Source organism: Nomascus leucogenys, chromosome 21, assembly GCF_006542625.1.
Source record: "Nomascus leucogenys isolate Asia chromosome 21, Asia_NLE_v1, whole genome shotgun sequence".
In the NCBI taxonomy this organism is placed as follows: domain Eukaryota; kingdom Metazoa; phylum Chordata; class Mammalia; order Primates; family Hylobatidae; genus Nomascus; species Nomascus leucogenys.
Genome location: NC_044401.1, coordinates 43,446,673 through 43,472,594, shown reverse-complemented (window position 1 = coordinate 43,472,594; position 25,922 = coordinate 43,446,673). Strand labels below are relative to the sequence as shown.

Here is a 25,922-nt window from a genome sequence, read left to right as displayed (position 1 = left end):
GAATTAGTGAATTCAGGGAAGGACTAAGAACCACCACCCTCAACACACACACTGAACTCTACTGAGCAGGCCCTATTCTTCCTGTGGCAGGTAAGACGGGATAGACTCCCTCTCATGACTTCTTCCAGGCACTTTCTGAGTCACAGACCTAAACAGAAACAGGTAGTTACGTGTGTAGGCCAAGGAAGCGATTTTGTTTGGGACTTGTGGATGCAATGTATTAGGATGGAGGTGGGAGTTTCTTAATGCTTAATTTTCATAAGCCTCCAAAATGACATATTTCTGGTGGGGAGGGAAGTAAATTCGGAACTGGGGGCATTTGTAGTAAATGAAATAATTGGCAGGAACTAAAACCTGCCCTTTTTAGCATTCTTTGGGTTTCTGCAAAGGCTCAGGGGGCTGGGACTTCAGCAATGCATCAAGTGTGGTTAGGTTTACTCGCAGGTAGAAACCTGAAGGGTTTCTGCAGTCTCCAGTCCCCAAAGTAAGCCCTGCTCTATGTGGCTAGCTGATATCCCAAATTCTACCATTAGAAAGCCCCCTTTTGGTGTTTAGTCTTTGTTCTTGTTAGTATTCAAATTCCCCTTAGAAAGGAGACCCAAAAAGCCTTATAAGTATATGCATCTTAGCATGTATACATTTGTTAAATTTTGTCTTGAGAAAGCTGGGGTACCAACAACATTCTCAATCTCCCATAGGAGTAATAACCCATTCCTCAGCCATGGAACGATGGTAGGGTTGGGATTCCTCATGCGAAAATTAATTCTGTGCCTCCAGACAGATCCAGGTCTTACTCATGAAAGGAATTTCAGTGGGGCAGAATGTCTTTTCCTCAAAAAATCAGTTATGGTTTATGATTTGAGAATAACATATGGGATCCTGCTATGCATAATTATTCAGGAAACTGTCACTAGCTCTTTGTAATTGTTAGTTCAGGGGTGTCTTTGTTTTTTTAAAAAAACCTTCTGGCTAGGCACGGTGGCTCATGCCTGGAATCCCGGCACTTTGGGAAGCCAAGGCAGGCGGATCGCTTGAGGCCAGGAGTTCGAGACCGGCCTGGCCAACATGGCAAAACCCCATCTATACTAAAAATACAAAAATTGGCTGGGTGTGGTGGCTCATGTCTGTAGTCCCAGCTACTCGGGAGGATGAGGCACAAGAATCCCTTGAACTGGGAGGCGGAGGTTGCAGTGAGCCAAGATCGCGCCACTGCACTCCAGCCTGGGCAACAGAGCAAGACTCTGTCTCAAAAAAAAAAAAAAAAATCTTCGTTTTTCTGATTATCTTTCACTGCCATGTAATTGTACATATATAATTACTCTGTATACAGAATGAATAGAAGTATACATAGATGAAGGAACGAATAGATATAACAGTCTGAAAGTTTCCCTAATGCTGGCACCTGTAACACATCACTAACAGGGCCTTGTAGAAGTTCCTTGTTGGTTTGAGAAGATAATGTATAAACTGGGAGTACCGGTGGAAAAGTATTGCACTCATGTTTTCTACTTTTTGGTTGTGTGTGACCAAGAGGTGTAGATCAGAGAACTGTAAAACTTTTCAGCAAAAAGAAACATCTTCTCTGGCCCTCCTATTTTAGAAGTGAGGAAGCCAATGTTCAGAGAGAACAGATGACTTGCCCAAAGCCCCAAGGCTGCTTGGCAGCCATGCAGAAGACAGAGACCCAGACTTCCTGACACTGAGGTTGGTCTTCTGGTTCACTTCTCTCTCTCAGAGCTATTAATATTATGCTCACATTATAGTCACGAGGAAGTCTTGTTGGCTGGGCATGGGGGCTCACGCCTGTAATCCCAACACTTTGGGAAGCTGAGGTGGGAGGATTGCTTAAGTCCAGGAGTTCAAGACCAGATTGGGGAATACAGTGAGACCCCTTCTCCACAAAAAATAAAAAATTAGCCGGGAGTGGTGGCATGCGCTTTTAGTTTTAGCTACTCAGGAGGCTGAGGCAGGAAGATCACTTGAGCCCAGGAGTCTGAGGATACAGTGAGCTATGATTGTGCCACTGCACTCCAGCCTGGATGACAGAGACTCTGTCTCAAAAAAAAAAAAAAAAACAAAACCAAAAAAAGCCTTGTTTACTAACACTTGAGTACAGATCATTCCTTGACATGCTGAAACTTTGCTCTTATTCTGTAAAATATCTGCACAGTTTACTGGAAGAATCTGACCATGTGGAGATGGCATCATTGCAAAGCAACTTACAATTCTTTGATGCCTTAACTAAAGATGTAAGTTCAAGGATCGGCTTTACTATCTGACCCAATGGTTTTGATTTCTACAAGTGCAAACCCATGCTGCCTCACGATGAATCCAACCAAACTAAAGGACTCGTATCTGGTTTGATCTGATTCCGGTGAGCAAATGCAGTACCCCGACCTGGCTCCCAGAATGCTATCTCAACATCAGATGACAGATTTTTCTCTTATTGCATTTGATAAATTTAATAAACCCTGTGTTTCACATATAAAGTCCTTTGGGAAAATAAACAGCACCTGCAGCTTATCTCCTCCCACAGACACTGAAAAAGCAATTTCTTCTTATTGAATGTGGACACAGCATAAGATTTCATATGTTCACGTACAGGGCTCACATGAGGGGGGCTACCGCACGAATGGAAACACAAAGGTGCTGGGCAGCTCTCCAGCTTTGCAGACTGCACATGCTTTGGTCATGTTCATATTTAAATAAGAATGAACTGGTATTTCTGAATTGGAAGAAACCTAAGGGAACATCTTTGTTCACTCCCTCATTTTAAGAGATGTTGCTAAAGGAGAAATGAAGTGACTTGCTCAAGGTCAAATAGCTGAAGTCACCAGGCCAGGGTTAAGAGCCAGACCCGTGGGCTCCTAAGCCAGTGCTCTTTTTCTCTGTCCTCTCTAGTAGGGTCCATGAATAATCTGCACGCCCGGCTCTCTCCTCTCCACTGCTGACAACTCAGAAAATCTGGGTGTCACACAGCTTGCTCCCAAGCATGGTCAGAAATAAGAAGACACCACCAGAAAGGGGAAAGCTGGATGGGCAAGAAGACAGGAAAGGAAGAAGTGACCAAATGAAGCTGAGCTCCTGGCCTGCTACAGTTCATCATTTCTACTGACAGCTTGAAAGTTAGGAAAGACACAGAAGTTGACCAGGAAACAATAGGAATTATCAGAATCTCCATTAGCTATTTTTTTAAAAAATGCAATTCCACAAGCCAGGCTGGGCAACATGGCGAAACCCCATCTCTACGAAAAACATAAAAAATTAGCTGGCATGGTGGTATACACCTGTAGTCCCAGCTACTTGGGGGGCTGAGGCTGGAGGCTTGCTTGAGCCTGGAAGATTGAGGCTGCAGTGGGCTATCACACCACGTCGCTCAAGCCTGAGTGACAAAGTGAGAACCTGTCTAAAAAAAAAAAAAATTGCACAAGATTATTTTTTTGTCTTCTGTTTTCTATAATATTGTGTGCCTCTGCAGAGATAGGGAAGCCAAGAAAGCCCTGTGGAGGAAATCTATATGGATTTCATAAGTCGGTTACTCACTTTCTTTTCTCACAGTACAGGGAGCTTAGTTGATGGTGTTAAGAACAGAAATTGTATTTCCAGTAAGAAAACACAATAGTGCATATTGGAATTCAACACAATAGTGCATACTGGAATTCAACACAATAGTGCATACTGGAACTCACTTTTGAACTTTAGAATATGATAAAGCTTGATGGTACATAAGTAGGTCTGTGAAACATCTATATTAACCACAATATGCTACATTTGACAGATTCATCTGGTAGAGAAATAAGGATCTCAGAAACTTCTGCTTCTACCCATAAAGTTTATACCAATATGGTCCAAGAAAGAGATCCCTAGGTGGCTCGATTTTAAATGCCCCCCGAGTTTTTATACATAGATATGTAAATGCATACACAAGTTTCTTCTGAAAGAATGAATGATGATTCCCTCTGGAGAGAATGGATTAAACAGCACGTTTGTATGGAGGTAGACTTTACTTTCTATTCCTGTGCTATTTTATAATAGTTATATACTCATGTATTTCTCATGTAATTTTCAAAAGTCTAAAAGAAATGAAAAAAATTACTTAAAAGAATTACTTATGGCTAACACACTGATCATTTAGGGATAGAATGCTGGTCTAGGAGCCAAGTGATCTGCTAAAACCTGGCTGTGTCATTTAACCTAAAAGGTTCTCTACTGATTTGTAAAATGAGGTGGCTGAATTAGATCATTTCTTTGATTCTATGATCCTTCTGTGTAAATGGGAAAGCCAATTTGAATTAGATGAAGTCTAAATTAAATAGTGCTTTAAAAGAAGTATCATTTTCTAACATTAAGACAATTTGAATTAGATGAAGTCTAAATTAAATAGTGCTTTAAAAGAAGTATCATTTTCTAACATTAAGGTAAACTGACAGTTTCTCCAAGTTATCCTTACCATTTTGTTCAAGGTTTGCAGAAGCTGCCTTTATAAATCAGAAGAATTTATAAAGTAGGGAATGCGAAGAGTTCTGTGATGTTTGGGTTGATGTTCTGGTATCCCCTTTGGAGTCCCAAGCCTTACAATGTACTATGTCCAGCAAGCACGTTTAGAGACAAAATAGCTTGATGTGTTTTGATCATTTCATCAAAGCTACTGAAATCAATTCTATGCTTTCATTTTTTAAGCTGGGTTAAAAAAAAGTTTAATTGTCCCTTGTTGAATGAACAGAACAGCTGGGGCTGGGTAGCTTTTTGTTCTCTCTTTTTGAGAGTAGGCTAAGATGGAAAGCTATTGTTTGAGGCATACCAGATTCTAGAGCACAACCAAAAGACCACATAAAGCAATTAGCCCATATTCCAAAAATGCAACAAGTAATAACTATAGAAACTTGTTGGAGACCTTTGAAATTCCCATATCAAGGAAATACTCGAACTTCTAAGGCTTAGCTGTGAGAAGACCTGTTAAATCTTTCTGGAGCACCTGGGCTTACTCATGTTCTGAGCCTGCTAGCGTCTTGTTCAGGAGAGGAAAGACTGAGCGTATGGCCTTATTTCCTACTCGGGAATGAGAATGGACTTCTGCCGGGGACCCTGGAGAGGGATTGAGGGTGAAGGAGCCTGTGTCAGAAAGTCAGTTCAAGAAAGTTGAAGGTCTCAGGGACAGAGCTGAGGTCAGATTCATCCAAGGGTTGAGAAAGGTATCTGATGAGTCACAGCCTCAGAAAATCATAAAGTGATCTAAATCCTGACCACAAACAAATGTAAATCAGAGAGACTGAGGGCCATGTAACTGCCTGTATCACTCCCATCCCCCTGGCCAGAGATGACACCCTCAATGGACCCCTGTCTTAGTTCCTGGAATTCTCTCCGAAGTTTGAGGTTCCATCTGAACCAGAAGGACACATGAGGAAATGAGCTCGAGAGCCAAGATGTCTGCTGAGTGAGCAGGCCACCCCGCCTCTACTGAGCACAAAGTACCCCAAAGCCCAATGTAAAGTCCTGTTCCACTTTCTTGAACTGACTTTCTGACACCCAGAAACATCCCCTTTGAGTATTGCTCACATTTCCTAACAGACCAGCACACTGTCTGATACTATCAAGAAATAAACTATCTTGTCCCTTCTGCATGAATATAATTCCAAATCAAAGTGGAATTGCATTTTTCTCCTATATTCATAAAATAGGTTTGATAAAATGTTCTCATAGTTTCCTGCATTTCTTTTTTAATATGACATTTTCTTCATATCACAGCTTTAGTACTTGCCTTAATATGGCAAAATGATAGTAATTTCTGTACTTATTTCAGGGACAAATGTGCAATGTGATTTTTTAAACATTAATTTAAAGCAAATTTGCTATGCATTTTTATTCAATCTTGAGCCTAAAGTGAAGCTTGTACTTATGCAAACAGTAAGATGAATGCCTGGATTTTAGTAAAATAGTAAAAAAAAAAAAAAAACAACAAAAAACTAATTAAAAGTTAAGTAGATGGGGATTTAATCTCTTCAATTTAAAATCCCTTAGCTTAGATCTCTCGTTAGAAGGGCTTCATAAAAACAAGCTGTAAACATTCTCCATAATTAAACACGAGTATATGATCTATGAAAAAACTTGGCCCTCAGGCCATATATATTTAAATATACAAAATTACATTTGTATTTGATTCTCTTGTAATTAGCTCCATCCTCCAGTGAAATGCATTTGGGTATACAACTGTCTTGTTTCTATACCTCCACCAGGGATCATATTAAAAAATGCTTCTTCCCATAAACTGTGAAGTATTAATTGATAAGCCACAGGGAACTTGCACTACAGCATGTCCCTACCACTTAATATTGGTGTTGACTTAGTTTATGGGATTGAATTATTCATCAGAATCTTTTTACATGATGTCATTGCAACCCAAGAGCTAAGAGCTGTCAGAGCATCTACAGGATAGTGATGGAGAAAAGAGAATTTTACTTATAAACCAAATAATCACCTTAACTTAATCCTTGTACTTCCCATACTCAGTAACGGAAGCTTACTGCTAAAGCCCTATCATTTTTTAACATGAAGGTATTCATGCACACCCAAAATGGTCTAAATTAAGCTGCAATTCTGTGAGGCAGGAAAAAAATACCTGGTTTAGGAGTCAGAAACTGTGAGCCTCAGTTGTACTTTACCTCTCTAGAATCATTTCTATAAATTCTAAAATGAGGGTTTGGATTAGTGAAGGGTTAAGATTTCTTTCAGCTGTAACATTTCATTAGGATTCTATAATGGTTAGAAAGTGCAAAGAAAGCAGCTGGTCTATTTTGATGCATGATAGAAATAAAAACCAAAAGAAAATATGATTTGCAATACTCAAGTAAATGATGTGTAATCTTCTCCCCACCCCCAAGACTTTTGGTTCCCTTCCTGTCAGGTTTGGTATATGAAATTTTTGATCACTTAAAACAGTTGCAGTTTATAATTAGAACAATTACCTGCTGGAGGGGTAAGCACATACAAACAAAGTACAGGGACTCATCTCACCTCATGTATTCTAAAAACAAGAATTCTGAAAAATGCAAGAATTTTTAATCACTACCACTTGGGATGTTTTGAACTAATTAGTCATTTAGGTAATACTTTTAAAGTGTTATTCTACTTTGTGTTAAAAGAAGAATTAAGCCTGGTGTGGTGGTGCATGCCTGTAGTCCCAGCTACTGGGGAGGGTGAGGTAGGAGGATCACTTGAGCCCAGGAGTTTGAGTCTAGCCTGGGCAACATACTGAGATCCTGTCCCTTAAAAAAAAAAGTGCAATTAACCATAATTAAAATGTTCTACACAAGAAATCTTACTATAGCAGAACGTTATATCACAACATCCTCAAACATAATAGTTCTGACTAAAACCAAATACCTTATAATTCTTCCCTCTCCTTTCTATCTTCCCTCTGAACAGGAAGGGGTGGTGCTTATTTAGCATCCGGGTCATGGTCTATGGATATCCTTAATGGCTGGCTTTGTATCATCTTCAAGGAATCTGCCTTCTTGCCCTGGTGTGGTGGCTCATGCCTGTAATCCCAGCACTTTGGGAGGCTGAGGCGGGTGGATCACTTAGGAGTTTGAGACCAGCCTGGGCAACATGGAGAAACACTGTCTCTACTTAAAACAGAAAAATTAGCTAGGCATGGTGGTGCATGCCTGTAGTCCCAGCTACTTGGGAGGCTGAGGCGGGAGGATCACCTGAACCTGGGACATGGAGGTTGCAGTGAGTTGGGATCGCACCATGCCACTGCACTCCAGCCTCGGCCACAGGGCAAGACCCTGTCTCAAAAAAAAAAAACAAAAAAACAAAAAAAAGAGAGAGAGAATTCTGCCTTCCTTTTATTTCATTTTTATTTCAGAAGAATAACAGAATTCAACGGAACTAAGTCTAGCTTTTGTTTTCTTCTTCTCTTTAGCAAGTTCCTTAGCTCCTTCAGTCCTTCTGCTAAGTGAGCACGGTGTTTATAAAGAGAGACGATTTAAAGATGACTGAAGACAGATGTTAAATTTGAATGGTTTCTTACTTTCCTAGTTTCACAAGTTAGGGTCTTAGAAGTTGCCAAGCAGTACTAGGATACTCCTCTAGGACTGAGGTGAGTTAATGCACAGCCTTGTACTTGCTAAGGGGGAGGGGAGAGAGACTTGGGAATCTGCATGTGGGTGTGTCATGGCGCGCACAGGTGCAGGGAGGAGCAGGGTCCAGTGCTGCCCAGCTTTCCTGAACCTTCACCACCTTGGCTGATAAGAGCCACTTGCACTCTGTCCAGGAAAACACAAAAGTGTATATACTTAGCTGACAATGAAGGTTCAATTTCAAGTGAGGAAAAACAAGAAGGGCTGGAGGAAGCTGAGAATAATAAAGGTATAGCAGTATTCTTGACTTTTTGGGAAAAGGGTTGGTTTTTCTGTGTGAGGGGAATGATGTAAATATGAATAGTGGTGATACCATACTCTCACTGCAGTGTATTTTATGTCACAGTGAAATCTGTGTCTGACAGCCACTCAATGTGGAACTCTTATTTCTTAAAAAGCTATCATCTGTAGAAAGAAGATAGGTACTGGCAAAACGCTGCCCTCTCAAATATGCTGACTCCACAGAGAACACAGTATTTTACAACCTAAGCTGAAACACAGGATGTAATTCAGAAATCATTCGACAGAGCTGAAAGTTTCAATGTGATAAATTATTATTTTTAAACGAGGGTCACTGAATAAAATCTAACCCTGGTAAATAATTGTTGGCTCTGGACGTCACATCTCATGCCACCATATACAGGCAGAAGACACAGTATGTCCATGTGACTTGTCATTTCACTTGTAACAAAGTGCTAGATCCTAATGGAGTTACATTTTTTCATACAATATTAAATGTAATTATATTAAACATTTAGTCACCCTCATATAATTATTTAAGGGCCTAGTAGATGAAATTGTATTTCACAGAAACAAGGATAAGTTGAGACGGAGATACAGTGCCTATGCTGGGAAGTCACTGGAATGCACCTGATCACCATAGTAAAGATGGCCAAGGGCTTCTGACCTGATTAAAATAAGGAGTCATATAAGAAATGGCTTTATTAGAAAAAATGTAGTGTACATGTGGCTAATTTCTGTCATTGATATACCTCTTGGCTATTTTATCACTAAAATTGGATACAGGGTTTGAACTTCTTTAGAAGTTAGAAGTTATCTTCCTATTCTGATATGTGACTTAGGGAAGGCGTTATCTTCATATGATAGACACCCTTTATTTCTTTTCATAATTACAAGTAATCAGTAGTTTAGCACTGGCACAAAACAGAGAGAGAATTACTTAGGTAGTGCTTTGCGTGTAAGAAGTCACACTTCCAACCCCAGAATCAGGCACAGGTATGCCATCTGTAGAGCTTTAAAATTCCCTATTATCACTCAAGTCTCCCATCACTATTACCTAGTAGTAATTAAATTAATGTGATAATCTGTAACCTAACAAAACCTCTGAATGAAGTTTCTTTCTTCTCCCTCTTTTCCTGTTAGATGTGCAATTCCGAGCAAATGTGCAGTGTGCAGTATTGATTTCCAGCCTCCTTTTAAACTCCTTCAAGTCTGTGCTATTAAACGGAGACAACCACATCAAGATAGAGTCTGTCATAGGATTCCCTGAAGCACAGAATGAGAAGGAGACTGAGCAAACACGACCCGGGAAGGCACCAGTTGAACCAAGACAACTCTGTAAGACAAAAAACATGCAGTTTTAAACATTCACGTATCACCAGCAGACCACCACCTGTATGCCGGAAGGAATCTGCTCTGCATTAAAAAGTACTTATAATAAATGCACCCTGGAAGGCCTAGAAACTGGCTTTCAATAAACAGTGACAATCTGGAGACTAAGTGATGTGTGTAATATATGACGGGGCTTCCATCTGGAATATTTTTAATCAATATTGTTCATAACTTTTCGTCAATTTAATCCACCTTGACTTTGGTTACAAAATAAATTACTTCAAAGAAAAAAATCAATCACCTTTAAATGTTAGTTTTATAATTATTTTTTAAGTACCCTCTATCACGATCACTCTTGTCCCTGTTTATAAATATCTGATGGATTAAAAAGACAAATACGAAAATCATCTGAATTTTGAAATAACACTTTTATATGTTTTGGATAGAAATATCTATTTCTCAGCAAAAACATTAAGTAGAAATCACTGTAAAATAGATGAGAAAATATATTTAAAAATAAAACATACAAAAAAAATCAATCATAATTCTGCCCCCAGAGAGATCACTGTGAATATTTTGGCTTATTTCTATCTTTTTCTCTACCAGCATGAATGGTTATGTATGATGTCAATTATTGGAAAACCTATAGGCGTCATCTGAATGGGCAATTCTGTTGTTGTTTGATTTAATGTGTCAAGAACATGGTTCTTCAGAAATGCTCTCTCATGAATTCAGGATTCTCCAACAAGACAATCCTGAGCCATTTGCTACCAACACACACTGACCACTGTGGCTGCCTCTAGCTGCTTCCTGGAGCTCCAGAGACCCTAGGGCTGTGCATCTGTTCAGCCTTCCTCTACCCCAATCCCATCTGCCAGTCAATCCCAAGGCTCTGAAGTGAATAGCTCCTTGGCATAAAGAGGTTGGTGAAGGTGGTGGGGACAACGTTTCTAGTTTAATATCCATTCAGCAGTTTCAATTAAAAAAAAAACGAGGAAAATAAGCTCCTTGGTGCCTTTTTTCTTTTTTGGTCACTGTTATGGGTTTATATTTTCCCTTTGTACTTCTACAAAATGCTAATACTGCTTTAATCTTCAAAAGTCATCCTAAATATTTCTACACTGCTGCTTTAGTTTAATCCATAATTCACATGGCTAAAGGAGCAATTTATGCTCAGGAATGGAAATCAGAAAACTGACTGGCAAGAAAAGGTGCTGTAATACCTTTTTTTCTGTAATATGCTCACAAATACAGACTCCCCACCTCTCAATTACTATGTTTTAAAAGTCAGACATGCTATTCTATAGTATGTAATGAAGACATATATTTCAGTGGTATTTTTATGCAAAGCTGTTTCCTCTGCTTTACTTGGATTGGACATAGTCTAAATACTCAGAGAAGCTGTGATCTATGAGATCTTGTCTTCATTCTGATGTTCCCTGAAATGACACACTGGGCATTTTCTGCTTTTATGTTGACTACATAACCCCTGGATTTCTGATAATTTTACTAGGCAAAAAGAAGCAGTAAAAAATCAAAAAGTAGTAAAATATAGACAATAGCATTTTGTTTGTATTAAAAGGGAGAACTTGGACTTCAGGGTCAAATTTTAAGCAACAGATAAAAAAAGTAAGGTAATTGACAAGACGGTTTACAACGATAGTTGCTAAATCTTAGAGACTGTATTTTATGGGGAACTAGAGCAACATACATAGCAACAATCAGCTTGTCCTTGCTTTTCTTAAACTGAGAAACTTTTCAAATATTGTCAAAACAAATCTTTTATTTCAGAGTTATTATTAGAATTGTAAAATCATTTCTTCTACATAGGTTCGGATGAAATCTCTAAAAAGTCTCATAATTGCTTTTTGGCGCCATGGTTTGTTGACTGGTTTTTACTGTGTGCCTCTCTCTGAAAAGTCAAATCCACCTCTCAGTAAATTCACTTGTCTCAATCAACTACAAGTGTTCTTTGAAATTATTTGCCTTTTTAGAAAGCAAAGTCAGAGATAGGGGAACCTCTACATTTTCCTGCTGAAAACCATTCACATAAACCACTGTTTAGGTGCTCTAATAAGCAAGGAAATGACTTGCTTAAAAATCTAATTTGACTTGGCAGTAGCAAAGTCAGCTGCTGTCCTTTCTGATCCCCTTTCTGACCCTGATGTAGAGAACTAACAGAATCCCGAGCCACTGAAATTTTTGTATTATAACTCTTTTCATCTTTTAAAATGAGCATGGTTTTCTAATACTCCTTCCCTTTGCCTTTCACTAGATAAAATATAAATCCATACTTGAAGGCAGGGGCCTGCAGTCTGCCCCATACTTCCGCTGTGTCCCTACTGTCTACTACACAGCAGTCGGAGTACTCGTTCTGCCAACTTACAGTTTAGACAGTGCTCGACTTTACTCAGTGAAGTGGGCTCTGCACCAAGTGGTGAGGCTCTGTTGGGACTGAATTAATTGGGATTTTGCTCAGCCTCTTACTTTTTCTTCTGGAAGCACTGTTGTACTTTTCACCTCATCTTTCCCTACAGTGGCACCATGCTTTCGGTTTCTACCACTTATAAGTACTTGTCTGTTTCCAGCTACCACCCTCCAGAACCAACTGCCTATTTTCTTTTCCGATGATTTAACAAGATTGTCTCCTTTCTCACTCAAGGTGAGCAGCCAACTGACCCCATGATTTCCCAGGATAAAGCCTTGCTATCTTCATTCCACATCAATTACCCAGTAGATCTTACCATCACATTCCATTATTCTACTTCTTAGATATAAAATTACTTCTCACTAGTCCACATCTGTTGAATCTGCTCTTTGTTTTCCTGGTAACCATTAGTCAATGCCTCCCACCTCTGCCAGGCCCCTGAATCTTTTGAGTGACAATGCAGCCTCACATTCATGGTCAGCCACTTTAAAATGAAAGGGCTGAGATAAAAATCATGACGCTTTTAGCCAAAACCTGCTGCAAAGCTTCTATAACAAAAAGTAACAGATAACACAAACTTCAGAATATTAAACAGAATACATTTCAGAGCACAAAAAGGATATAACAGCATTCTCAAATTGATTTTTCTGTGACATTATTAGAATAAAGCATCACCGTGCTGTATCAACTCAATGAGATTCTCAAAACAACCCAGGAAGCAACTCCGTTTTACAAATATGCTTATATTAGGGAGCAAGTAACAACTTTTTTTTGAAAGTGACCTTGAAAAATCCAAGTCAGTAAAACTCTAAAAAACTTCTGACAAGGTTCCAGGTACCCAAAGCAGAACTGAAATAAGACATGGAGACCCTGTGACCCAGGGCTCCAAAGAAGCCTGTGGCATTGGTATAGGAGCCTGAATCACATTTGCCCTCAATGACTGCAATAGCTCTAATCTGCAAGCAAATCTCCAGCAGAACCTAGCTTGCTAGGCAAGACATTCTATTGTGGTCATTTTGGGGTTAGTCTGTATAGCCCTGAAAAATTATCTGATGTATTCACTTATCAGATAGCACATTGTAAGGGGAAAAACCCTAGTCAGAAAGTTTAGTACTTCCTTGAGAAGTGACTTAAAAAACTACTGATCTTCATGATGATTAAAAATTAGGCCTTCTAGGCTGTGTGTGGTGGCTCACGCCTGTAATCTCAGCACTTTGGGAGGCCAAGGCAGGTGGATTGCTTGAGCCCAGGAGTTCAAGACCAGCATGGGCAACATGGTGGAACCCCATCTCTACAAAAAATATAAAAAATTAGCCAGGTTTGGTGGTGCATGCTTGTGGTCCAAGCTACTTGGGAGGCTGAGGTGGGAAGATCACTTGAGGCTGGGAGGCTGATGTTGCAGTGAGCTATAATGGTGCCACTGCACTCCAGACTGGGTGACAGAGCAAGACCCTGTCTCCCCCTACCCCTAAAAAAATCAGGCCTTCTAATTACATAACTAATAGTTGAATTTTGACATATAATTAACTTCTGGGTGAGTTTTCAAGTTTCAAAATAACTGAATAATGACATATGAACACTGGCTTTAATGGAAGGGGATTCAGTTTATCATATAAAATGTTTAGGGTACTAGGCTGCGGAACTAACAGTTATTGTTAGGAAACAGTTTTACAGAATTTTTAGATTTGCAATTTATGTATAATCATACCTGAGACCATAAAGAATATGGACCTTTGCTGCAGGACTTTTAGGGCAAGATCAATTAATCCTACTGAAAAGAGTTTCAACACAGATTTCATGGTTCTAATAAATTTAGCCCTGGAGAGATGTGGATGATGTTTTTGTGTATTCATTACGCACATTCATAAATACACATATAAAAGCATTTCTTTACAATGGAAGACTAGATATTTAAATTCCTAGCATCAGTCAGCTAATTATCTAGAAGAAACAGAACAAACATTGGTGGGTGCCAGCTGTGCCCTGGACTAGGCACTTTCACAGGTATCTTCTCATTAACTGCCTAAAATGCCAAAATTTAATGAGACATTTTTCCTGGAAACCACCTTGGTGGATTAAAATTAATGATTATTTAAAGTTTCATAGGGTACTATGCTCACTACCTGGGTGATGGGATCATTTGTGTCCCAAACCTCATTGTCATGCAATATACCCATGTAACAATCCTGCATGTGTACTCCTTGAATCTAAAAGAAACATTGAAATTATTTAAAAGATAAGTTTCACTTTTGTTCCCAATAGTCTTAAAGTTTAGGTGGAAACTTTTTAACATCTACACAAACATGTATAAGAACACGTGGTCAGAAACTGACCAAAAAAAGGGAAGTTTTGTTTCTCCCAGCTAGATAAATCCTTGATTATATCAGAAATGGGCAGAAATAGTGCTAAGTGTTTCTCCTGCTCCCTCTGCCAAAGAAATAAAATATCTGCTTGTAACTGGTCACTATGAATTTGCAAAATGAGGAACGAGCAGTGACTGACGTCGGTTCCATTTAATTCACTCCAGACACCAGATGCTGTTAAACAAGTCAAAACTGCAGCAGGACCCAGGAGAGTGACAGAGATAAACTACTGGCCAGGCAAAATGGTCAGGTGTGCACGGAGCTCTGTTGCAGTAAGACAGTTTAGGGCAGTTTCCATTATTGGTGTCTTCTCTGCCTTAAACTGATGAACACAAATGTGTTTGTTATATACTAGAGACCATAAGCAAAAGATTTATTGGGGGATAACATTATCTGGCACCTGCTGTTGTTCTTTTTAAATACTGGGAGGACAAAACTCTATTTCTAGCTGACAGGAAAAACCATGCTCTGCTGGGCAGCACTGATCACTAAGCAAAGCTGTGCCCATCGGCTGGAAAACTGGTTCTACCATCCCAGGGGGGATCACAGCCATCTCCAATGCTTTACCAGGCAGACAGGCAATAAGCCACTTAATTTAAACTGTGATACAACTGAAGTGGATTAAAGCTGATATGTAATGATTGTCAGACTTCGCTGTTGAGAAAACTAATTGGAAGCAAAGAACCTGATTGCTGGTGATGGCACTTTTCCCTAATGGAAGCACGTGTTTCCAGGACAACAAAGAATGGCCTTCCGACTTCATTAATATCACTGTCCTTCATATGATAAACCAAACTTGTATCAGGTTTAGCAAAGACCTATTTTACCTGCATTACTGATTGACAGAAACAATCGAATGTACTGTTCATTATATTAAGAAATTCATCTAACCTATGGACACTTTTTGCTGTTGGGTGAAAGTGCTACGCTAGAAGTTGTCCAAACCCGAGATAATTCTGTTTCACACTGGCTTTGAAAGTTTCTGGCCAGGCGCAGCGGCTCATGCCTGTAATCCCAGCATTTTGGGAGGCTGAGATGGGTGGATTACTTGAGGTCAGGAGTTCCAGACCAGCCTGGCCAACACGGTGAAACCCCGTCTCTACTAAAAACACAAAAATGAGTCGGGCATGGTGGCACCCGGCTGTAGTCCCAGCTACTCAGGAGGCTGAGGTGGGAGAATCGCTTTAGCCCGGAAGGCAGAGGTTGCAGTGAGCTGAGATCGTGCCACTGCACTCCAGCCTGGGCAACTGAGTGAGATTCTGTCTCAAAAAAAAAAAAAAGTTTCAAAATTTGTTTTCCAGTCAAGGAGGTTAGCACGGTTATTATTTCAGTTATAACCCTGTCAGAAACACTCCTTTAAAGAATTCCGCCTCTTGGAGTGTCACATTTTAGAGCATTCCTTACATTGGGTGACTTCCTCTCATTCATCCCTCAGGCTTTAAATTCCATATACACCCCTATCATTAATTTACACCCTGTGTTAAGAGAGATTCGAAGTTTTTAAAAAGCAATAGACCAGAGGTTCTCAATGAGAATCTGCATATTTGAATCACCTGGTAGGGTAAGGCGTGGGGGTGGGGAGGATTTTAAAAATACAAATACTGGGCTCCAGCCCAGGTTAATTAATTCAGAAATTCGGGGGGGTAGGGAGTACAGGGGCGGGGCAGAGAAGAGTGAGGGTGCACTTGAGCTAGAATGCATTTTAAGAAAAACAATTGAGGAATTTTTCTTTTACTGGCAATGAAAGCTCACATAAAGTAATTTGCCTTGGTGAGACTTCTCCATATAAAAACTTCTATACACGAGTGACCCAAACTTTTCTTGTAACACATTTAGATAGTAAATAAAAAATCAAATTTCTTACCTGTATGATAAAATGTGAGAAAAAATAAAAGTACTCCCATAAACATATTACTTAAAAAAGTGACAACTCCACAAGTAATTCCTTCTGGAACTGGGTAGACAGTTTCCACAAAAAGCTCAAAAAATATAGGTACACTGCTATTCAAGAACACTCCCAGGAGAATACAGGAGGCATACAATGTCACTAAAATAAAAACACAAACATTTTAGTTTCACAGTAGCGGCAGTGAGTCGTATCAGACAGATCTTCGGGGTGTTCTCTTTCCTAAGTATTGACTCAAAAATCTCTTTTCAAAGGTAGTTGATAAAGTTTGACAAAGCATCACACATCTGCCAGCTCTTTGCTGCGGTTTTCTGGAGTAGATACAAAACCATTTTATTGCTGGATGGGTACCAGTTTATCTCCTTTACCTTTCTGGTGGATTATTCAGAGCACAAAACAATTTACCACTATCATATAATTAAAAGGATTCTTATCCTGCTTGGTCACACTCCTGTAGACTTGTTCCATAATTTTAGAAAGAGAGCATAAAATCTAAGAATAAATGTCAGAAACATTAAATGTTACTGAAAATTACATATTTAAAGAGATTGGTTAATTATTACTTTCAAGCACAAAATAAACATTATGCAGTATGTAATTTCTTGAGAAACACGATGGAATTAGTCCTCAATTTTGGAATGGGTTTTAGGTCAACATTTTTAAAAAATAAGTAACCTTTTTGAAACACAGAAAAAGATTTCATCCAGAAATGTACAATTAATAGTGACTAGGATCCCCAATCAAACCATAAAAAGTCTATTAACACTATTCTGTGGCAAAATCTATTGAATAAGGATGTTATTCTTATAAGAAAGTCTGGGGAAATATACTACAATTAATTTTAATCATTGCTACTACTGTCTGTCTATAAACCCTTGTTAATTTTAACTTGAAGGTGAAAACAGAACCCGAAAGGAAAAAATGATACCCTATTTAGAAACCTAAAACATATCCCTATATCCTAATAAGTATATCATATTCACTGAAAATAATGAGTAGAATTTATCCTAAGTTTAAGGTTGCAAGGAAAATATTTTTAATAAAAATATTTGTTAAGGAAAAAACAATCCTGTATGGGAACTGCAGAAAGTAAGGAAGTTACATTAAATCTGTTATGTATTATTCACACACTCACAGAACATATCAGATTACCAGAGTTTACCATAACTGATGCAATCATTAACAGTCCATGACACTGTTGAAGGGACAAAAAAAAAAATAATAGTATACACTGATTTCTAATATAATTTCTCTAATTAACCTCTACTCTTGCTTCCCCCTCCAATTACATTAGTCTTTGGGGATTATAAAACATTTAGTATATTCTGATAATATAAATAGTTGGTAATTGACTGTTTCTTTGAATAGAAGATAGATATGGAAATAGATAACAAAAGAATCACTTAGTGAATAAAGAACACACTGCTGGCTAAGGCAGTGACCAAATTATTTGCACAATTACTTGGGAAGCATCTGATAGCTATGATAAATACCATTTAAAATGTGACATAATTTTCAAAAGATTCTTAAAACGTAACCTAATACTTCATGTTCACAATATATTTGCTAGATGTAGATCACATAAATCAATCACATTTTCTACTTACGTATGACTCATTAGTGGTACATTAGGAAATCTAGGGATGGAATATCACTGGTGGCTTCTATAGAGTATTGTATTTCTAAAACACTTTAGAATTATTAATTAATTAATTATTATTATTATTGTTGAGACAGAGTCTTGCTCTGTTGCCCAGGCTAAAGTGCAATGGTGTGATCTCGGCTCACTGCAACTTCCACCTCCCGGGTTCAAGTGATTCTCCTGCCTCAGCCTCCTGAGTATCTGGGATTATAGGTTCGTGCCACCATGCCAAGCTAATTTTTTTTTTGTATTTTTAGTAGAGACGGGGTTTCACCATGTTGGCCAGGCTGGTCTCAAACTCCTGACCTCAAGTGATCCACCTGCCTCGGCCCCCCAGAGTGCTGGGATTACAAGTGTGAGCCACCACACCTGGCCTAGAATAATCTATCGATCAAGCTGGCATGATGGCTCATCCCTGTAATCCCTGTGGGAGGCTGAGGCAGGGCTACTTGAGCCCAGGAGTTCGAGACCAGCCTGGGTAACATGGTGAGACCCTGTTTCTCCAAATAATAATAATAATAATGATAATAATAATCAAGTTTTTTTAAATAAAAATTTATTGATCAGTCAGTGTTAGTCAGAGGAGAGAGAACCACTGACCAAAACATGGATGAGCCTAAGAGTTTAAAACAAGAAAATACTGAAGTAAATAACAGGGAAAAAATCAAGCTCTTAAGGACCAGCAAGTGCTACTTCTGAGTAAAGATTCCCAAATTCCAATGGAATTAGCTGTTCTTAGGAAACATGTTTTGAAATAATACTTTCTACATTTTTATTTCTGAAGGAAATGTACTTCTACATATAATTTGTAATCAGACAAATTAAAATGTAATAATTGAAAAATAATCACAATCTGGTTAATAGAATAATTCTATGTGGTAAAATAATGAAAACATAATAAGAACACACTGAAAGAGAACTATCAATACAGAGTCTTGAAAAGTGAGATTTGATTTTAATGATTTTTTAAATCAAGCATGGTACAAAGAAAGAGGCATGGGATGTGTCAGAAGAGTCCAGTCTCTTCTGATGCATCTCACGGGGAAGCAGGGGGCTCTGTCTGAAAACTCTGAGACCTCAAGACCATACAACTCCCTTGGCTTTCATTTCATGCTTACTAAGAATCTTTGGATTTTGGCTTTCTATGTGTCTAAGTCCTGGGAGGAACTTGGAAGATAAGGGATAATTAACTGTTGTTGGAAAGATAAAATTTTTATTGTGGTTAAACATTCCTGATGAAACTGTAAATAGCTCATCTTCTGGTGAGTAATTTGGAAATGTCTATCAAAATAAATAATGTAATTACTCTTTGACCTAGCAATTCCATGCCTAGGAATTTATCCTACTGCTATGCAGGTATAGGTATACAGAACACTTACCCAAAAAAATGTAGTATGAAAAGATTCAAAACAAACTAAGTATCCCCCAATGGCGGGGGGGTGTTGGTTGGTTAAAAATTTATAAAACATCCAAAGAAATATTATACAAATAAAAATGAGGCACCTCTGTATGTATTATAATAATATTAATAACTAAGATACATAAGTGAAAAAGGTGCTGAAAAGTATGTTATATTAAAATAAACGGCACATACACATTATCTATCTGTAAATATACAGAATTCCCTGAGAGAATACAGAAGAAACTGGCAATCAGATTTGCCTTTAGAGAGGAAAACTGGGGGGTCACAGGAGAGTAGAGACTTTTCACTCTATACTCTTTTTCTACTACTTGAATTTGAATTTTTTTACTATGTGTATAGCTTACTTATTTAATAAAATTAAAAGAAATTTCATTATGAACAAATGAATGGACAGTGGACACAACTCCACTTCATGTGAGTTTGTGAGCTCATTAGCTCAGAAATAGTTACCACCAGGTGAGCTGACCCAAAGAACTGATGTCTATACCCAGGAGCCACATAACACAGCCTTGGCGCAGGATCCTTGACATGAAGATTTTCCCACTTCATTTGTTAGAATTCCTATTATATCGAGGACAAATGGGCTACTATATGTAGGATAAATGGATGATATAACTTCAGAGGCCAGTAATCAAAAATTAGGGATTTTCATTCAGTTGTCTCAGTCTTGGTGTTTGCTTCTTGTATTACTATAAAAGTGATGACCAAGAGGTTTTTATTACAATGGATAGACATGTGGAAATCACTTATTATTGCAGAAAGTAAAGAATCACAATAATTTACCCAGGAAGGGGTTAGATTAAGATCTTCATCATCAGAATGGGGGAAGGTAGCTGTGTCAGGACTGATTTAATATATTCCAGTGTTCTGGGGCATGCATAAAGCACAGGCTGATTATTCCAAGTCTGAATTTGACTTCCATTTGAGTTTTCAGTTCTCATACCTTCAGTGGGTGAATGTCATCTATTAAAAGTCAGGCAGACAAGATAATTTCCTGCTTGTCATAGAGGGTTCAAACTACATGATCATTAAATATTTCCATAACTTTGTATAATACTGATACTAAAATTACAATCAACTGCCTTTCAATTAAAAATTCAAGGTAATTCAGCAGAACAAACACAACTGAAGTGCTGATGCAGATTTTTTTTCTAATAAAAAGCTAATAAAATTTCATGGGCCCACACTTTAAATTGTAAAAAACAAAGTCCTGTGTAGCACAAACTACAGTTAAAAATGAATGTATTTCAAGCACATGACTTGGATAATAAACCTGAAAGTACTCCTCCCCACCCTTGTTCCCATAACAAACCAAATTACTAAACTTTAGGGAAACAAAACTATGTGCGAATACTCTTTTTTTTTTTTGGAGACGGAGTCTTGCTCTGTTGCCCAGGCTGGAATGCAGTGGTGTGATCTCGGCTCACTGCAAGCTCTGCCTCCTGGGTTCACGCCATTCTCCTGCCTCAGCCTCCCAAGTAGCTGGGACTACAGGCACCCACCACCACACCCGGCTAATTTTTTGTGTTTTTACTAGAGATGGGGTTTCATCGTATTAGCCAGGATGGTCTTGATCTCCTGACCTCGTGATCTGCCGCCTCGGCCTCCCAAAGTGCTGGGATTACAGGCGTGAACCACTGTGCCTGGCCTGAATACATTTTTATTAACTAAAGTTACACTAAAAACTTAGGGGATCAGTGGTTATAAAACAAATCACAGATAAGAATAAGAACTATTCTATCAACATCTAATGAGATTCTCAAGACAGCAATAACAACTTTATAATCTTGGATTGATATAATTTCTAAAAATATTTTAAAAACTGCTTTCACATATATTATCTTATTTGATCGTCCTATCAGCTCTTTGAGGCAGGTAAAGTATTTTACAGTTGAAGTGACCAAAGTTCTGAAAGTAAAAAAACAGCTTATTTAGAAACAGTGTAAATTATCAGTGTTAATAATATGATTAAGGCTTACAGACTCTAGCATGTTTTCTGCCAATTCACTGTGTCACAGTGAAAAAAAAAAAAAGTAACAAGACCTGGTATTTTTTAATCCAATGGTATTGACACGAAAGGCATATTTCCCAAATCCATATTCAGCACCAAATCTGGAAGTGACTGCACATTATACGACAGAACCAAAAACAAAGAACATCAAAAGGTTACAAACAAAAAGATGAATTTTAATCACATTAAATATAAAACCGGCTCCAAATTGCTTAAGTATATAAGAGGGAAAACTTAGCTTAAGCCTTTCTCAAAAACAACTTATCAGATACCTATTATGTGGAGGCTGCTATGTTAGAGCAGTAAATAAAACACACTCTATCCTCAGATCACTCTTACTCTAAGGAATATGATGGACACCTGCTGCCCCAGCAACCATTTATATGCACAGTGTTAAGATGATAATTACATTCCTCTCTCCAAAAAAAAAAAAAGCAAGTCTAACCATGAAAAGCAACCGCCTTGGTGCTGAATGCTGCAGGAAAAGTGTGCTAAATTCTAGTAAAATCTTTTAAGGAGGACCCTAGCAAGCTATGATAGGTTTAGAAAAGAGTGATCTGGCAGGTCAGTGGTGTGGAATCCACATCCGATGAGGAATGGTTCTAAGAATGGGGCAGGGTGGTGGGGGGGATGGTTAGATTAAAAGCTAAGGTCAGACATGACAGCTGTCTTCAAATGTTTTGAGGGCTGTCAGTGGAAGAGAAAGGGAGTTGACTTGTTCTCTGCGAGCTATGTTACTCCAAATAGTTATAACTCACTGGGAGGATGAATGTTCTAGGCCCCAGAGCTAACAACAAAACAGGTGATGTCTTCTCTTGTGGGAGATATTCAAGTTGTAGACAGATGAACATATACCTGGGATGTGATAGAAGAGATCACTTACTGAATGATAAATTATATTAGATGATGCCTAAAGTTCATTTAAGTAGATCAATAACAAATTTAAATACATGTAGGTAGGAGAACTTAACCAGGATATTAAAAACAAAAATCTTGCCAGGCATGGAGCTCACATATGTAATCCCAACATTTTGGAAGGCCAAGGTGGGCGAATCGCTTAGGCTCAGGAGTTCGAGACCAGCCTGGACAACATGGCGAAACCCCATCTCTACCAAAAAAAAAAAAAAAAAAAAAAAAAAACAAAAGTTAGCTGGGCGTGGTGGCACACACGGTAGTCAGTAACTTGGGAGTCTGAGGTGGGAGGATAGCTTCAGCCTGGGAGGTTGAGGGTGCCATGAGCCAAGGTCGCGCCAGTGCACTCCAGCTTGGACAACAGAGTGAGACTGTTTCAGAAGAAAAACAAAAAAACAAAAAACTTGTAGGTGCTTCTTGGTGGAAAAGAGTAATAGAAGATTTGTTTACAGTTTTATGAAGAAATAAGTAGCATTACAAAATAACACAACAGATTTTTATTATAAATTATCTTAAGGAGTAGAATCAAGAAATTTCCCTGAAGGTAGGCTTATAACATTAATACACTTTACTGGACAAACTTTTATTATTGTGCATACTGACTCAACTTTTATTTCACGATAAAGTTAGGAAAGTTAACTGGGAATTATTAGATCAGTTCTTTATTACAAATATTTCACAATCCAATTAAACTTGAAAAAGTGAAAATATGCCTTTTGCAAATGAAGGCACATATAAAGAGAAACAATAAGCAGCCAGAAGAAACACTCACAGTGTTTGCTAACTACATAGTTTTTTCATAGGTTTTGAGCGTGCTGAACACATAGAATACACATGTATGCGTGTACACACACAGATATATACATTTCTATATCACTGAGCTGTACCTCTTCTCTCAGCATCACATTTCTTCCTAAAAAAAAAGTGACTGCTGTGGCCTTCATAATCTACTGCTGATTAAAATATGCAGTATATGCAACTGCGGTTCCAAAAGAAGATGAGGCATATTTTGCTGCAAGGTACTATTAAATCATGGAACACTCACTGACACCTAGTCAAGCCCTCTAACTGTAAGAAACACAGAATCTGTTGGAAGACTTATTTCTCTTCTTGAAAATCTCCATGGATAAACATTATATGATCTTCCTCAGCATTTAATGATTCTTACATTAAGATTTTTCACAAATCCATTCTCTTCTTCTAATCCATATTCTATTTTTGCTTTCTTGAGTAGTCTGTCATGAGCACAAGACTTTGTCAGTTTTAGTCCATAAAATTGAAAAGAGTAGTTAAGAACAGAGGCAAAATACATGAAAATATAGTAAGAGGATTATTCTCTAGGCTATACATGTTGAATGCCTTTTTTTTTTTTTTTTTTAAGAGACAGGATCTCACTCTGTCATCCAGGTTGGAGTGCAGTGGTCATGGCTCACTATAGCCTCGAACTCCCAGGCTCCAGTGATCCTCCCACCTCAGCCCCCTGAATAGCTGAGATTACAGGCACATGCCATGACATCTGGTAATTTTTTTTATTTTTTGTAGGGACATGGCCTCACTATGTTGCTCAGGCTGATCTCAAACTCCTGGCCTCAAGTGATCCTACGGCCTTGGCCTCCCAAAGTGCTGGTTTTATAGGCATAAGCCACTGATCCAGCTGTTGCATGCCTTTCAATACAACTGGGTATGTTTTCTTTCTTTAAATAACACTTGAAGTCACCTTGTGGACAGCTGTCACTCCCTGGGGGCTTCTGTCTAGCTAGTTGTCCTTCCTTACTCCCCCATCCAGCATGTTTCTGATATCACTGTCATAGCATTCTAGTAACTTTAGATGAAATTAGATAATGTCTCCCAAGGCAACTTCTGTCAAACAGTCAAATTACACTGTTTCAGTAAACTCAACAAAGTGCTAACATTTTTCAAAATGCCATTTTCAAAGCATTCATCTGTTCAGTACAAAATGACTTGGTGAGTTGTGGCTAACAGGGCTGCTAGACATCTAGTTCTCAGATAAGGTGAATAATGTGTTTTCAACATTTTGTTTATTGCATAAACTTCAAGATTTTGAAACTCGTGTTATCTAGTCATGAGGTTATTTATTTGCCCTATTCTAAATACTTCAATTAATAAAGACATAATGCAATTTTAAATATTCTGAGTTTCCCTAAGGAAAAGCCTCCAAGAGAATGTATGTAAGCAAGTAAATGTATCAAAACAGTATGCTCTGGAATAGACTGGAATGACCCAGTTTTTCTTCTGTAGAGATGGTAACAATAATATCACAATCAGTGAACTACAGAAAGATTGCAATAAAAGTTTTAGTTTTAATGAGGTTGGGCGTGGTGACTCACTTCTGTAATCCCAGCTACTTGGGAGGCTGAGGCATGAGAATCACTTAAACCTGGGAAATGGAAGTTGTAGTGAGCTGAAATTGCACCACTGCACTCCAGTCTGGGTGACAGAGTGAGACTGTCTCAAAAAAAAAAGACAAAGTTTTAATGAGACAGCAGTAGCACTTATAACACACGGGTTGAACAAAATTAACTTGCTTTCCATTTATTAAACAGTTTAAATTAATACATATATTTACAAATACATTTCATGTAGATTCTTCTGATATACAAAAAGCCATAAAAGAAATTCTAAGTTTGCTAGGAAAGAGGAAAAAGACTAGATATTTTCCTGATTAAACAGGAATGACTAGCAAAAAAGAAACATGAATTTGCCATTATGGACTTTAAATACCAGCCTAAAGGTATAGATTTGTCTATAATTAGATTTTGTAGTAAGTTTCCTTTCATGAAACCTCTTTTACTTAAAAGGAATTAGATCAGATTTGGTTACAAGGCTTGTAAGGGTATCTGTGACAGATTTATTCAAATTCTCTTGTTCCATTTAAAACATGCCCTTCTACCTTCCTACAGCAAGTGCTGAATAAGAGTGACCACAACTGCTGACTACCATTGGCAACAAGTAATGTTTACTGTGGCTCAAATGGAGATAACATATACTTCATTCATTCATTCACTCCTTCTTCAGGGCCTGTGCTAGGTTCCACAGTGGGAGTTGGCACAAAACCATGCTCCAGATTTTCAGACTGGTAGGGAAGATAAGACATATATACCCAAGTAACTATTAAGTAGTATTAGGGGAGAGAGACAAAAACCTGCTATAATTCAGAGAAGGAATGTGGACAAATCTAGTCTTTAACCCAGTGTGCTTGTAAGGTAAAAATATATCTTTCAAGAGTATCTAAGTGACATTCAAAAACTTACTTGCAATTGAAAACAACAGTAGAACTTATAAATTCTGTGGTTGTTAAGGTGGCCACATCAACTCTATCTTTCAATTCTGGCCTTAACTTAATTTAGAATTCTGCTTTCCTTTCTGTCCAACATAATTGTTTTCAATACCAGACTGGTAAAGTATGGTCTTGACTAGGGTCAATCACATCAATTTTAAGATTTAAAAGATGTATAATTTTCAAATACATTTTCCCCTGATTATAAAATTACAACATGCTCATA

The 25,922-nt window shown here is 38.2% G+C and overlaps 1 protein-coding gene and 1 long non-coding RNA gene across 2 annotated transcripts in view; one reads left to right on the top strand and one right to left on the bottom strand.

Annotated features, from left to right (window-relative positions):
- Positions 1–3,450: 3,450 nt before the first annotated feature.
- On the top strand, positions 3,451–9,878 carry LOC105738845. Its single transcript, XR_001114702.2, has 2 exons — positions 3,451–8,101; positions 9,525–9,878. It is a non-coding gene; the product is annotated as an uncharacterized LOC105738845 (long non-coding RNA).
- Positions 7,844–25,922, bottom strand: part of SLC49A4 (solute carrier family 49 member 4) — an 83,289-nt gene continuing 65,210 nt past the window's right edge. The window contains exons 8-9 of the mRNA XM_030801768.1: positions 16,369–16,551; positions 7,844–9,717 (exon numbers count right to left, since the gene is read on the bottom strand). Coding sequence (XP_030657628.1) covers positions 9,602–9,717; positions 16,369–16,551 — 299 coding nt within the window. The 3' untranslated portion in view covers positions 7,844–9,601. The remainder of the gene's footprint in view (positions 9,718–16,368; positions 16,552–25,922) is intronic.